We start from the raw sequence: 14894 nt of genomic DNA, 5'->3' as shown, positions 1-14894 counted from the left end.
ATCCACTCACCGTGCTGCCTTCCACAGAGGCACCACCGTGCTGATGACCCCCTGGGCTCGTCCAGAAATACTCTCTCCAGTGGAGACAGCATCACCAGATTCCTAAGTCTTCAGAGACCTAACAGTGGCCTGGTCCCCACTGCCCCCCCTCCCCCCGTCTCCTGGGGCCACGGTCTTCACTAATGCTCAGGAACATGGCTCCCCTTTCAAAGCACTTACCACCACCCACTCAGTGCTCTACATCAACTATCTCACGGCATCCTCCCCACAACCCAAGGAGGAAGCTAGCATTGCCCAGTTTTACAGATGCATCGACTGAGGCCAGAGAGATTTAACCAGAAGTTCTGCGGCGTGACCCTCCCCAAAGTCCTGTGAGGTCAGGACGATATTCTGATTTCATACGAAGAAGCCAAGGCCCAGAGCACAGAGCGCTGTGCCCTAATTAATGGCAGAGCCGGGATGAAAGCCCGAGGCTGTGTGGGTCCACTGGCCTGTGCGGCCTGCACCTCAGTGGACAACCTCCACACTGAGCGCCGGCTGAGCCCACAGGCCGTGTGGGTCAGTGCGGGGCCCTGGCAGGTGTGATGTTCACAGCGCTCCTTGTGGGGTGCACCTGCTGAGGGCTGGGCCCGGCCTCACCGACTCAACCCTCCCACAGCCCCGAGAGAGAGTGGGGGTCTCAGGGCAGGAGTCCTGGTCCTCAGTCGGCAGGCTCAACTGGCTCCCAGACTACCTGCTCTTGCCCACCTCAGGGTAAACCACAGGACATGCCATATCCCCACACCCTGGGGACTCGAGGCTGCCCAGTGAAGACTGTGACCAAGTGATTAGTGGCTTCATTGGATTCAGGAGGGAGAACAGCCCAAAGCGGTCAAATAATGGCCTCAGGCCACTCCGATCTCCTGGCTCTGGGACCTTCATCCAGCCACCCTTTCCCACTCTCCCAGATTCACATGAGCTACAAGCAGAAATGGGTTCCAGGCTCCTCCAGGGCTTGTTAGATAGATGGGTGGATCATGGGCCCACCCGCCCTGCTCCTGGGACAGGTATCAGGAGTGTGCCCCCGGGGAACGTCAGGCCTCATCATGTTGTCTCTCCCGTTGGACTATATGCTGCCCCAGGATGGTTACGGTCGCCCCTGTCAGACCAGGAGCTCCACAAATGCAGGGGCTGTTTCCCCCACTAGATGGGGAGCCCCTGAAGACAGGCAGAAGAACAGTGTTGTAGAAAAAGCAGAGTCCAGCAGATGTCTATTCAAATTCTGGCTGTGTGATCTGGGGCTGGTGGCTTAACCTCTCTGATGTGACTGTCAACTGGAGCCATAGGCCCTGCCCTACCAACCTCACAGGGTTGACTGAATAGGGGAAGCAAATGCGTTTCATCTTTCATAAAATGCCACCCAAGTCCTTTTGGGGGGGGCGCAGAGCACTGGACTTGGAGTCAGAATGACCCAGGTTCGAATCCCAGCTCTGCCTCTACAGTTTCCCCCTCTGAAGAATAAGGAAGTAATACCCTAAGTCAAAGTTTCAAAGCAGATTACAGGAGACAAACCATGAAGAGCAGCTGGCAAAACGTGTTTAAGCAAAGACGGCTCTTACTGTGAACGGATATTAAATATCCCTCGTCCCTGGGTAGTCCTCCTTCCAGCTAGGTGAGTATGTGGGCCCAGTTCCGGCAGCACTCACCCTCCTCCACCCTGTTTCTCCTCTGCGGCCCCAATCTCCCCGGCAGGGCCCAGGCTTTCCCAGGCTTTCTCTGCTTCACCACTCAGCAAGTCTGGACTATTGACCCATTTTCAGGAGGAATGGAGGCTTGGAAAAGTGAGTGGTTTGCCTGGGGACCCACAGCCCAGCAAGTCCCTGCCCCTGAAGCCCTAATCCCTGCGCTTGAAGCGTTAACTCCTCCCCATGAAGCCCTAACCCCTCCCCATGAAGCCCTAACCCCGCCCTAGTCCCAGCCTGGCCACGCCCTCAGCCATCTCCTGACTCTCCCGGGAAGACGGCCGTGGTTTTTGAAAGCAAGAAGGAGGGGCCATGGACTGGGTGGGGGCCGGGGAGGAAGTGGAAGGACAGACCCTCCCCATGCCCCGCCCTCCCGCCATCCCTCCCACCCCTCCTCTGTCCGGAGAGAAGCGGGACGCCTGAAAGAGGCTTTACCGGGTTGATGGGCGTCCAGGTTCTCGCAGGGGACGTCGTCGTAAATCACATCTTCTTCCAGGGCGGGGAAAGTAAACCGGTCGACTGGGAGAGAAGGGAGAGGAAAAGAGCACGAAGGAGGCTGTGGTGGCCCAGGGCGGCTGCCAGACTGACAGCAGGACTGCACCAGCTGGCAGCTTCGGCCGCCCGCCCGCCCGCACCCCCACGGCTCATCTGGGCCAGCATCCTGCAGCCCAGCCCCTGGGGAGCCCTAGCCTGCCACTGCTCTAAGAGGACGCAGCTTCCGCTGCCTCTTCCCGCTCCCCAGCCCCTCCAAGGCGCCCTCCCAGTGACTGCGGCACATGCCCCCTGCCGCCCCGACACCTGCAGGCCTGCCCCTCTGCCTGATGGCACCTACAGGGAGCATGAAGCAAACCCAGCACCTGTGCCCCAGGGCCCGGAAGCCTCTTCAGCCGCCCAGGCCCCCAGGACTACCCCAAAAGGAGTCACCCCCCACCCAGAGGCGGGGGAGGGCAAGGCAGCCATATCTAATGAGCACAGGACACGGCAGGGAGTGGGGGAATGGATTTGGGGAGTGGGGTTAAGGAGAGTCCCCCAAAACTCAGCCAGCGGGGCCCCGATTGGTAAAAAGTTCTGCAAATGAGCACATCACTCCCCTAACATTTTGCCGGGTGTGCTATGAGCGGGGCAGAGAGCACATCCTGCCCATGTTAGCAGCTCCAGAGCTGGAATATTTAAAGAGGTCTCCCCCCATAACTGTGTGCCCAATCTCTGCCCTCTCTAGGGGCACGTGGCCCCCGCAGAGCGAGGGTTTGGGAAACCAGGCCCCACCCCTGATGGTAGCCTGTCCTCACCCCACAGGCCTTCCAGGAAGACAGAGGACCAGATGGACTCTGAAGTCCCCGTTCCTAACTGCGTTGCTCCCTGCGGTCCCAGGGCCCCCAGAGCCCTATAGGAGCCTCACCGCCCCCTCCCCACCGACACAGATTCTGCCTCCCACATGGCTCAGACCTGCCCACCTCTCTCCAGGTCCCTGGCTCCAGCCATCAGCCTCCCTCCCCTGGACAGCCTCCAGCCCACCACCTTGTCTCGGAGCATCAGTGATGGGACTGAAGTGCAGACGTGGTCTCATGGCTTCCCCTTGGCCTCTTATGGCTCACTGTCACTTTTGGGAAAGCACGGCCTCCGGGGGCACCCCACACACACTCTGGGAGGAACTGGGGAGATGGCAGCCTCACCTGGCCCTGCTCACCCCTTAGACCCGCCCCTCCACCACACCACGGCTCACTGCTTCCGAGGTGCCAGGCATCCCCTCGCCCTTGGGCTCCAGCACAGGTTGCCCTCTCAGCCTAGACACTCGTGCCCGGAGCCCTGCTGTTTCACTCTCTACCTCAGGACTCGTGGCTCTCCCAACCCCACCTCCCCATCCTGGCGCCCGCTCTCTGCATGGTAACCGCCCGCCTACGTGTCTGGTTCTGCTGCCAGAGGGGCCTCGTCTTGGTCACCAGTGTACACCCACCACCCAGATCACCCTGGCCCGCTGTAGGAGCTTTGGAAGTACTGGGGGGACAGATGAGCAGCTGAATGTGTGATCTACTCCTGGATCACGACTCACATCAGGTGGCAAAGGGGGGCAACTCTCAAGGGTGGGCAGTGGCCAGTCCACCTCAGAGCTGCCACCAAGCCCACAGCAGCCATGCAGCAAGGACAACCCCTCGGCTCGCACGAGCCCACATCAGCTCTCTCAGCCTAGAGAAGGGGAGGCTATCCTGACACCAACCTCCTGGGGCTGAGACCTGGGGGGCGGGCGGTGGGGGGGGGGGGTGCGGGGGACTTACTGCGACGGGAGCTCTTCCGTCTCCAGCTGGAGCGCCGGACCCCAGAGAAAGCTGTGTCCACGGCATCCCCATTGCTCACCACGGCCGGCTCCCTGCGGGCGGAGAAGCAGGGCCAGTGAGTCAGGAGGATGGGACAGCTGGTTCCTTGAAGCGTCAGACAGCCCCTCACCAGGTGACAGGGCCACTTGACCCCAAGGCCGAGCTGGGGAGGCCACAGCTGGGTTGGCCTTGGACAAGCCCCGTCCCCTCTTGGTTTCCTCACCTTTAGAAGGCACCGTAAGGCCGACCTGCTGCTTTACAAGAGCATAAAGGTCAAACGTATTCACGGTGATAAGTGATAGGGATCAGATGTTCTTCAGGCCAGGGCACCCTGTCTCTCCTCCTCCAGGGCAGACTCAGTGGGAATCTCCATCTCCCCAGTCTCCACATGCAAAATGGAGGAGAGGACTGGGGGGCCTTGCGTCTGAGAGACAAGGACCTGCAAAGCTTCACAAGACCATGCACAGAAGGCGGGGCTTAATTCCCACACACACTTGAGGATGGGCTGGACCAGAGACACGCTTCCCAGGAGCAGAGAAGCAAAGGGAAAGCAGTGGAGAAACAGCAGACACCACCTTAACCAAGCGGTCAAGTGAGCACCCCCAGTGCCATCACTCGGGCATCACGGACTCCAGATACAACGTGATGAGAAGGGTGCTCACCTCTGTGGGATTCTTACCCCAAGTCCATAACCCCAGGCGAATCATGAGAGAAACACCAAACAAACCCAGATGGGGGAACATGCTATAAAACACCTGCCCACTACTTCTCAATGATCATGAAAAACAAAACTGAGGAACTGTCACAGAGCAGAGCAGTGTAAATGACAACTGAATGCCACGTGGGTCCTGGATGGGATCCCGGGACAGAAAAGGAACATAAGCAGAAAAACTGATGAAATGCAGATAAAGTCAGGAGTTCAGAGAACGGTAACGTACCGACACCGGTTTCTTAGTTTTGATAAATATCCCATGGTCGTGTAAGATGCTAACAATGGGGAGAACAGGATGAGGTGGTATATGGAACTCTATGTGCTACCTTTACAACGTCCCTGTAAATCTAAAACTATCCCAAAGTGAAAGGTTTTTGTTGTTTTTTTAAGCCCATGCTCAAAAAAAAAGCCACATCTGGCAACCCAGAGGGTAGACGCCTTCTACTGTCCAAGGCAGCTGCCACTGTTATGAAGAATTGACTTGAACTTGCCAGCACGCAAGCCCTTAACAGAGGAGGAGGAGAGGGAGGGGGAGGGAAGGGGGAGATGACAACCGGAAGTGCAGGGAGAGGGGAGGGAGGAGAGTGAAGTGTGGAACACCTCCTGTGAGCAGGCCCTTGGCCTCGCCTTCCCAGTAGCACTGACAGGTAGATCCTGGCATCCTTCCCACTCCGGCAGGTGGCGGGCAGAGGAACCTGCTCAAGGTCACCGGCCTGTGAGTGGCAGAGCCGGACGGTGAAGCCAGCCTGCTGGGCCCCTAAGCTGGGCTCTCAAGATGTGTCTCAGGTAACAGAGCAAGGACGGCTGTGACGGTGGCAACATGCCACGTCTGTGCTGTCCAGTGAGCCACGCGTGGCTACGGGGCACTTGGAAGGTGGCTAATGGAACTTAACTTTTCGTTTTAGGTCATTTAATTTTAAATAGCCACATGTGGCAAGCGACCCCCGAACAGGAAAACGCAGGCTGAAGCCACCAGCACTATTGGAGAAGCAAGACTCAGCTCCGGTTTTACTGCCAGAAGTCAGCAGTGTCGCCTGGCGGGGAGGGGCGCGTTTTAGTCCTGGGGTAACGCTTTCCATCAGCGGGAAGTTAAGGCCAAGAGGGGACAGGGCTGGTCTGGACCAGGACGGGTGCTGGGCTGGAGCCACCTGAGCCCCAATCCCTAACAGTGCTTCCCTGAGTCATTACCTTCTCAACCTGGAGGCGGCTTCAAGGTGCTGAGTGCAGCTGCTCAGAAATGCTCAGACAGAACCGAATCATTCCAGCGGGAGCTGACGTGAGACTTCGGCAGAATTTGGTTTTAAAGTTTGCTTTGCTACGTTAACCGTGACAACTGGTGACTCCTGGAAGAACGCGCCAGGTGCCGCTTGCTGTACTTTACCTATATTTGCATATTTCACAACACAAGAGCCCACGTGAGGTAGGCAGTGTCGTCCTCATTCTAAGATGGGGAAACTAAGGCTCATGAAGTCTTGATGACTGACTCTACTGAAGTCACTCGGCTCGTCAGAGGGAGCTGGGATCTGAAGCCCACCTGCAGAGTCTGCTCCTTCCACCAGACCATGTGGGAGCAGGGAGCCCGCATTCAAACATTCACCGACATCACAGACTCGCTGTGTCACGACATCACTGCACCTCGCTTGACGACTCTCCCAACCGTGTTTTTAAAAAGGAAAGAGAGGGCTTCCCTGGTGGCGCAGTGGCTGAGAGTCTGCCTGCCGATGCAGGGGACACGGGTTCGTGCCCCGGTCCGGGAAGATCCCACATGCCGCGGAGCGGCTGGGCCCGTGAGCCACGGCCACTGGGCCTGCGCGTCCGGAGCCTGTGCTCCGCAACAGGAGAGGCCACAACAGTGAGAGGCCCGCGTACCACAAAATAAAAAACAAAGGAAAGAGAGAAAGAGCTCTTGGCATAGTCAGAGATGCATGATCGAGTCTCTGTCGAGGAGAAATCGTGACACCAGCTCCAAGGGCTGAACACCCCAGAAGGTCCCGGGTGACCTCTAAAGGTGACATGGAGGCAGGATGGGCATTTGGGGGTAAGCCAGGATGGGGCTGAAAATATGAGCCTCTGGTTTGCACGTTACCAAAACACAGTGAACTTATTTTTTCATTGTATTTCATTTTGAACAGCCACACGTGGCTAGTGGCCCCCGAACAGGACAGCGTGGGTCTAAGCCACCGGCACGACTAGAGAAGCTAGTCTGGGCCCGTGCTTCTGTTGAGCAGCCCCCGAGCAGTCCTGGCGTCCCGGGCGGGGGAGCAGGGCTCACACAGCACAGCAGTCACCTTTATGCCCACCCTGAGTGCCTCAATGGCTGAGGCAAGCGGAGACACCAGGGGCCCCAAGGGAGGGAAGAGGCCAGTGTCCGTGCATGGACAGGTCTTCTCAGGCTTAGTTGGAGACCACCAGCACCCCTGCCCTGCACTTTGCTGGTATCTTCTCTGCGCCCAGCCCTAGGCAGAGTGCTTGAGGACAAGTGCGTGTCTCATTGTGACCATTTTACAGATGAGGAAAGTGAGGTTCAGAATTGGCAAGTACCTTGCCCCAAATCACCTGGCCAGCAAGTGGCAGAGTTGCACTTTGCCTGCAAAGCCTTGCTCTTGACACCAGCTCTGCTGCCCTCAGACGGGAGCAGGTGTTCCCCAGGCAAACGGGAGGGGGAAGAGCCTCCCAGGCCAGGGAAGCAGTGGGCATGGCAAGAAATGAGACTGGGGCTGCCTCCTCCCTCCCCGGCCCTTCTAGCTGCCTGCCAAGGCCACTGACCCACCCTGAGCCCACCCAGGGGCAACCTCTCCCAGCTGCTGCCTGGCTGGAAAATCTAATTCGCCTTGTGAGCAAACACTCCTGGAGCCTCCCCAAAGGTTTCAGATAATAAAAGAGCCATAAAAAAGCAATAAGAGGCCAATTATCTCGCCCTTATCTGAGCTTCCTGCACTTCTAATGCCTCTCAGCTTGCACAGGCAAGAAAGGCCAGCCACTAAGATGACACCGTCTTACAAAGTGAGGCCACCGCCACTCGAATGCCAAGAAAAGGAGCCAAGTCCGTGGAGAGGAACAGAGAACAAGAAGCTGGGCAAAGAAGAGGAGGCCCCCCCATGACAGTGTTCACCGACCAGACCGAGGTCAAGTACACCAGGAGTCCACCACAGAGCTCGAGGCACATTCTGAGCCCACCTCCTCTCTCTCCAGGGACACGCCGGGGACAAGAGGGGAGTGAGTTTCCTGTGACAGCAGGGACCTGCTCTGGCCTGGTCACCCCATTCCGTCAGCCCCTTCACACGAGGACACTCAGTGATGATGGATGCCCCGGCCCCCCGGCCTCTTTTAAAGACAAGAAGCCCCACTCAGAATGGCGGGCCCGGTTGCTCCGCAGATTCCACAAGGTCCCTTCCCAGAGGCTACACAGTGTGAGTTATCAGAGAGAAGACCCCCAAAACCAGTATGGTCAGAGGATCCCTGGCTGGCTGGGTGGCTGGGTGTGTGTGTATGTGTGTGTGTGTGTGTTCACACGTGCGCACACACGGTATTCTGGATGCCTTTTCCAGGACAAGGTTTGAAAAATATGAAAGAGGAAAGAATTCCACCTTTGGGAATTGAAAGGACCAAAATAACATGAGCCTTATAAGGCCTTGAGTAAAACCCAGTCTGCAGCAGACCGAGGGCTGGGACAGCAGGGCTTGCCCAGGATGGCCCGACTCAAGAGCATCACTCCCCTCAAGAAATTCCCCAGCAGCACCACTACCACTATCCCTAAATCCAAGAGACACAAAAGAAAGGCAAAAACATCAAGCCCGGATTAAGCCTGCTGCCAGTTTTCTTTTCAGCCCTGGCCACTTTCTAGTTCATATAGCATGTTAAAGCCAGAAAGGGGGCAGGCGGGAGGGATAAAATGGGAGACTGGGATTGACATATACACACTACTATATATAAAATAGATACTTAACAAGGACCTACTGTATAGCACAGGGAACTCTACTCAATACTCTGTAATGACCTATATGGGAAAAGAATCTTAAAAAGAGTAGATATATGTATATGTGTAACTGATTCACTTTGCTGTACACCTGAAGCTAACACAACATTATAAATCAACTGTACTCTAATAAGGATTTAAAAAAAAAAAAAGAAGGACTTTCTTGGCGGTCCAGTAGTTAAGACTCTGCGCTTCCACTGAGGGAGCACAGGTTCGATCCCTGGTCGGGGAAGTTCCACATGCCGCACGGTGCAGCCAAAAAAAAAAAAAAAAAAAGGCAGAAGGACCTTGAAGATCCTTGAAGATCACCTAGTAGGAGGATTCAAAGCAGCTGCCCACGGCAGTCACCTGGGAAGCTCCTCAGAGATACAGACCCAGAGCCCCTGCCCCAGTGATTCTGACCCATCCGTCAGGAGGGGCCCAGCATTGGTGTTTTTAAAGCTCCCTGCTGGCTACAATGTGCAGCCAGGGTTGAGAACGGGGGAATCGTGGGCTTAGGGTGGGCACAGACATATGCTCCAGAGCCAACAGACCTGGGATAAGATCGCAGCTCTGCCACTTGGCTGTGGACCAGGACAGTGGCTAACCGTCCTGGAGCTGCTGAGGGATGGGATGGATAATCACTCTACTTCCTGCTGTGAGGATTAAATGAGATAACACAGATAAGGCACATAGCACCTCTCTGTGCCTCAGTTTCCATATCTGTGAAATGGAGCAATAATACTTCCCTCTTAGGGTTCCAGGAAGGAGTAAATAAAGGCTTGTAAAACTCTTAGCAGAGGGTCTGGCCCACGATAAATACCCCCGGTGCACTGTTTCCCTTCCCCCTCCTTCCCCTCCACCCCTCCTCCAGCTAACGGGGTCCCTGTATGCACTCACCTCTTCACACTGAGCCCGGCCACCCCTCACATATGGAATGGCTCTGGGCCCCAGTCTGTTTGTCCTGTGCCATCCCCCACATGGTCACAAATCCACTTACTGAATGAGCAGAGTGGGGAGGAGCCCCCAGGGAAGTCGGAGGAGGGGACCCTGACTTGATATCTATAATACAGTCCTCAGTGGGGAGCGAGCATCAAGGCCACAGGGGAACCATCTTTCCCCACAGCCATAGACAATAACCCAGACGCCACCTTGGCCTTCTGCTCTGTGGTGCACGCACCTCCCTCCCGTCATCTCGAGGGCCCCAGGCTCAGCAGTCAGACCCAGGACAGGCACTGTACCCCCAGCAATAACTTATCAAGAGCCTTGTGGGGTACTGCAGAAGTTCCCACGGGAAAATGCTCACCCTATGTAATTAGGTCAAAAGGTGAGCTGGGGGGCTTCCCTGGTGGCGCACTGGTTGAGACTCCGCCTGCCGATGCAGGGGACACGGGTTCGTGCCCCAGTCCGGGAAGATCCCACATGCCGCAGAGCGGCTGGGCCCGTGAGCCATGGCCGCTGAGCCTGCGCGTCCGGAGCCTGTGCTCCGCAACGGGAGAGGCCACAACAGTGAGAGGCCCGCGTACGGAAAAAAAAAAAAGGTGAGCTGGGAAACAGCATGTACAATAAAACCACAGTTCTATAAAATATTGATATATATACATATGTACACTTCTATAGCAAGGAAGCTGGGTAGGAACACACAGTGATAGAATTAAAGGTTGCTTTTAGTCTATCATTTTCTGTACTTTCCAATTTTTCTACAATAAACATGCATGACTATCAGAAAAAAGGAAAGAAAGAAAGGGAGAAGGAAAACACATCCCAGGCAACGCTGAGCAACAGATCGGCCAGCGCGGGCTCCCTTGTGCCCTGGAGTCCTGCTCCAAGCAGACCCACACCCCTTGAGGACAGCATTAAGGGCAGCTCGCTGACGGAGAATCTGGTCCTCACATCTCATTTACCCTCCACTTTACAGAGACGACAAGGAAGGTTAAGCAGATCAGACAACGAACGGGTCCTCGGTTGTGGAGCTGATGTGGAAGACAGGCAAGGTCCAAACCAGATCTATGCGGGACAGGGGAGGGCAGGGGTTAGAACACTGGGTCTGGAAGCCAACCAGGTTCAACCGTGGCTCTGCCTCATCTCAGCTCCGTGTCCGGAGGCTGACAGCGTGTGTCCTCTGCACCTGCTTCTGCACCTGCTTCTGCACCTGTAAAATGGGGATTACAGCAGCAGCCACCTGTGAGTGTCACGAGCATTACTGGAGGCGGGAGAGGCTCTTAGAACAGGGCTTGGTGAATAATAAGTGCAGAAGACGGGCAGGCCATTTTTATCTGGCTACAGAGCCCATAAACACACCAAGGCACAGAATGTCCGCTCTCCCCCGAGGGCAGGGACTGTCTGCCTCGGTCGCTGCAACGCCTGGCACATTGCAGGCACTCAGTAGAGAGGTGGAGGATGGAGGACAGAGGGGAAGGCAGGGGGACTCCCAGCAGAACGCTGGCCTGGGTGGGCAGGGGGCTGCTGGGGAAGAGCAAACAGAGCCCCGGCCCTCTGGCTTTGAACCCAAGCGCCACTACCTGCCACTCGGCTCCCTTGGACCAGTGACTGCACCTCTCTGGGCCTGCACAACGGGACCCATAAGAATTCCCTCTCTCCAGGGCTGCTGTGTTAGTCTCCTACTGCTGCTGTGACAGTTACCACAACCTTAGTAACTTCAAACAACACAGATGTATATTCTCTTACAGCCATAAAGTTCCGAAATCCACAAGGGGTTTCACTAGGGTAAAAGCAAGGTGTTGGCAGAGCTGTGCTCCTTCCGGCAGCTCTAAGGGAGAATCTGATCCCTTGCCTCTTTCCAGCCTCTGGAAGCAGCCTTGGCTCGTGGCCCCTCCTCCAGCTTCAAAGCCAACCGCACAGCATCTCTCAATCCCTCTCTGACTCCACAGGCCCCCTTATAAGGATCCCTGTGATTCCGTTGGGCCCGCCTGGATAATCCAGCATCATGGCCCCATCTCAAGGCCCTTAACTTCATCACATCTGTACCAGGTCGCACATTCCCAGGTTCTGGGAATTAGAACATGGAAGTCTTGGAGAGGGACATTAATCTGCCTGCCACAGTTGTGCAAATCAAAATGAGATGCGTGTGGAAAGGGCTACATCAACTGTAACGTCCGTGTACACGTAACCTATTAGTACCATGTCTTCTTTGTGCCAGGCACTGGGATGGAAGATGCATAAGGCAGAGTCCGGTCACTGCAGGGATCCAGGGGTGGACGTGACACATTCCTGAAGGGGGACTCGATGTAATGGATGCGAACCTGTGTAAATTTTTTCAGGCCAGAGGCTGTGTGGCCTTCATACTGTACTCAAACTCATAGCTCCTATGACCCAAAGACCATAGCTCCTATAGGGAAACCCCTTGTAGCCAGGGGTGGAAAAGGGGAAAAACAAAAATGCAGCGTTTCCAAATTAGGGACTGGCAAGGGGCCAGACAGAGGTCTTTCATGGGAAAAGTGTCCCCATAACCCTCCCATGAGGGACTCCACTGGGAGGGAAGCTTGCCTCTGTCAGTCCTCGGGTCCCATGGAGACCCCGCAGGACAGGACACAGGAGGCTATGAATGCTCTGGGTCTGGGGAAACAGCAAGTTAAGGGCGAGCTCGGGATGCCAAGCAACTCCAGACTGGGTCTGCAGCCATCTCACAAACCTTCAGGGACACCTCCATTTCCTCCCGGGGCCAGGGGATACTCCAGCCTCATCGAGCTGCCCCCCAAGAGCCCCCATGCTCCCCAGACCCTCGGCCCTCAGAAGCCACAAGGCCAGGCTGCAGGCAGGGCCTCCAGCGCCCTGTTTCCATCCTGTTCAAACACTGCTTCCCCAAGCCTGGTCTGATCTTCTCGGCACCTGATGCGTCCAGGGAGGATGGGTCTCCTTGGCTCTCCCAGCTGCCCGGCTGCTTCCCTCAGGCTCCAGGCCCGGGTGAGAGATGCTGGCCAGTGGGCAACACAGTCCATCTTGCCTGGATAAGCCCAGGAAGGGGCAGGACAAGTACCTCCCAGGAGCCACTGAGGGTCCCTGCAGCCGGGCCAGGAGCCAACAGGAAACGCTGAGGCTGCAGTGGGGCCGGTGGGGATGGCAGCGAAACTGGCCAGGAAAAGCAAACAAATCCAGAGGGCATGGCGCGCTCAGAGGTGAGAGACACGGCCCGAGTCCGGGAAAACACAGGGAGCGGGCGACCTACGCGCTCTCATTTCCCAGCAAGTACTTACTGGGTGCTCAGGGTGGCTGTGAGTTCACAGGTTTCAAAGTCCACCAGAAAGGCCAACCCTGTGAGCTCCAGCGGATGGATGGCTGTGGAGTCAGACGGGCCAAGCTGCAGCCCTGCCATTCACCAGCCCTGCAAGATCTCGGGTAAACTACTTCAACTCTAAGCCTCAGTTCCTCATCTGCAAAATGGGCATAATCAGTAGCCCCGCCTCCTAGGGCTGCGTTGCCTAGGAGATGAGATCTTGTGCAGGAAGCACTCAACTCGGACGGTGACTCAGGAAACAGCAGCCGACATGAGTGGCATCGGCGGGATCAGCCACTCAGCCGCTTGAGGCCTCCCTTCCCGCGGGCCTCTGTCCTGGCCTCAGTCGGCTGCCAGAGTCAGAACCCCGGGTCAGAGATTCTGTTTCCACACGGTTTGTTTTCTCTTCATTTTCACGGAGACAGAGAGTCGCCTTTCAGACCCGGCTCCTCCTTCTGTCCATTGGAATCCATCGTTCATTCAACGGGGAGGCCTTCGGCACTCGCCCTGTGCCTGGCACCATGCTAAGCCGGGAGGATATGGCAGCAAACAAAATACCCGCCTCCCCCGCCAAGAAAAATCCCTGGCCCCATGGAGCCGTCCTGCAGGTGGAGACGCCCTTCCACACCCCTCTACCATCACAAGACCTCTGTGTGGGGCAAGAGAGGAGGGGGCTGCTTTTACCCTGCTCCCATCTCAAGGGAAGGGGCGCCACCCAGAATCACACACAGGCAGGGCCGAGGCCACTCTGCTTGGCTCCCCAGGTGGGGTCTATGGAACATTCCAGCAACAGCTTGGACACTACTCTCCCAAGAGCTCAAGAGGCAAAGTTAGATCTCATAAGAGGCAAAGTTCTTACCCCAATAAACACACAGCGAAGGGGATCATTCCTATGGAGCCAGCCACCCCTCCCAGCATGAACCGAAGTCTGAAGTCCTGAGCTTGGATCCTGAGTCCCCAGCGCATCCCTGGAGGGTCGGGTGATGGTCAAACACCTGGCCTCTGGTCGGAGAGGCCCTGGTTCTAAGTCTCTGTTGAATGAACATGTACCATCTATGTGTAACTCTGGCCACCTAACTTCCCCAAGTCTCAATTTCCCACCTGTGACATGGGTAATGAAGTGTCCACTTCCTAGAGACAAGAGATGGGACTGGGCATTTAGCTTGGTGCCTGGTACACAGTAAACACAATCACTGTTATTACTATTATCATTCGCTATTATTGCTGTTGTCGTTGTTGCTGTTATCTGATAATACGTCCCGTTTCGGAAAGAGAAAGTGGCAGTAGCTAGGCGAGCAGGCTGAAGGTTCTTTTGCCGGCAGCAGGACGGACGAGAGCCCAGGCCCCCTCACTCCTTGGGATTCTGGAGCAGCAGCGGGGCCCGACCCTAAAATCACCCCGTGGGCCTCGGCGCCACACACACTCAGCAAAGCCAGCAACTCTGCCTACCCCATAACAGCCTGGCTGCCTCCTCTGGGCAATCCCACCTACCAGGGGAAGGGACCCGGAAGTCCACAGGCCTCACAGCCAGACAGGGACCCGGTGCCCCTGCCCAGGTCACCTGGACTGCCCGTCAGCCTCAGCTGTCCTCGTAACCAGTGATGCAGGACCGAATAAATGTTAACTTGTCCAATGACACACACAGGTGAGACTCGAAGCCAGCTCTCTGCGGCTCAGAGCCCGAGCTCCCAGGCCCTCGAAGACCCGGACTCCAGCCCTCACTTTAGCCGCGGCGCTCCCACCCACTCCCCTCCCCAGCTGTGGATGAGAGCTGGGGAGGGAGTGAGGTCACTTTGAGGCTGCCCGGATCTGGGCAGTGGTTCTAACTGTGCTGTCAGGAGCCTCGAGTCAGGCAGCCCTTGCTTTTCTTGAGGCCAGGTAGGCAGCGAGGCAAAGCCCAAGGCCATTTCCAAGCCTTCAGGCAGAGGGACCGTGAAAGAAATGCAGTGAGAAGAGATGA

At 56.5% G+C, this 14894-nt stretch overlaps 1 protein-coding gene across 5 annotated transcripts in view; it reads right to left on the bottom strand.

The window, feature by feature from the left end:
- Window positions 1-14894, bottom strand: part of ARHGEF10L (Rho guanine nucleotide exchange factor 10 like) — a 145486-nt gene that overhangs the window by 86439 nt on the left and 44153 nt on the right. For all 5 annotated transcript variants that reach the window (XM_032622756.1, XM_032622772.1, XM_032622764.1 and 2 more), the window contains exons 5-6: window positions 3995-4086; window positions 2157-2240 (exon numbers count right to left, since the gene is read on the bottom strand). In XM_032622756.1, coding sequence (XP_032478647.1) covers window positions 2157-2240; window positions 3995-4086 — 176 coding nt within the window. The remainder of the gene's footprint in view (window positions 1-2156; window positions 2241-3994; window positions 4087-14894) is intronic.

The sequence above is a fragment of the Phocoena sinus genome, chromosome 1 (assembly GCF_008692025.1).
Source record: "Phocoena sinus isolate mPhoSin1 chromosome 1, mPhoSin1.pri, whole genome shotgun sequence".
Classification (NCBI taxonomy): Eukaryota; Metazoa; Chordata; class Mammalia; order Artiodactyla; family Phocoenidae; genus Phocoena; species Phocoena sinus.
Note: the sequence above shows the minus strand (reverse complement) of the source record. Positions and strands in the feature narration are given on the sequence as shown.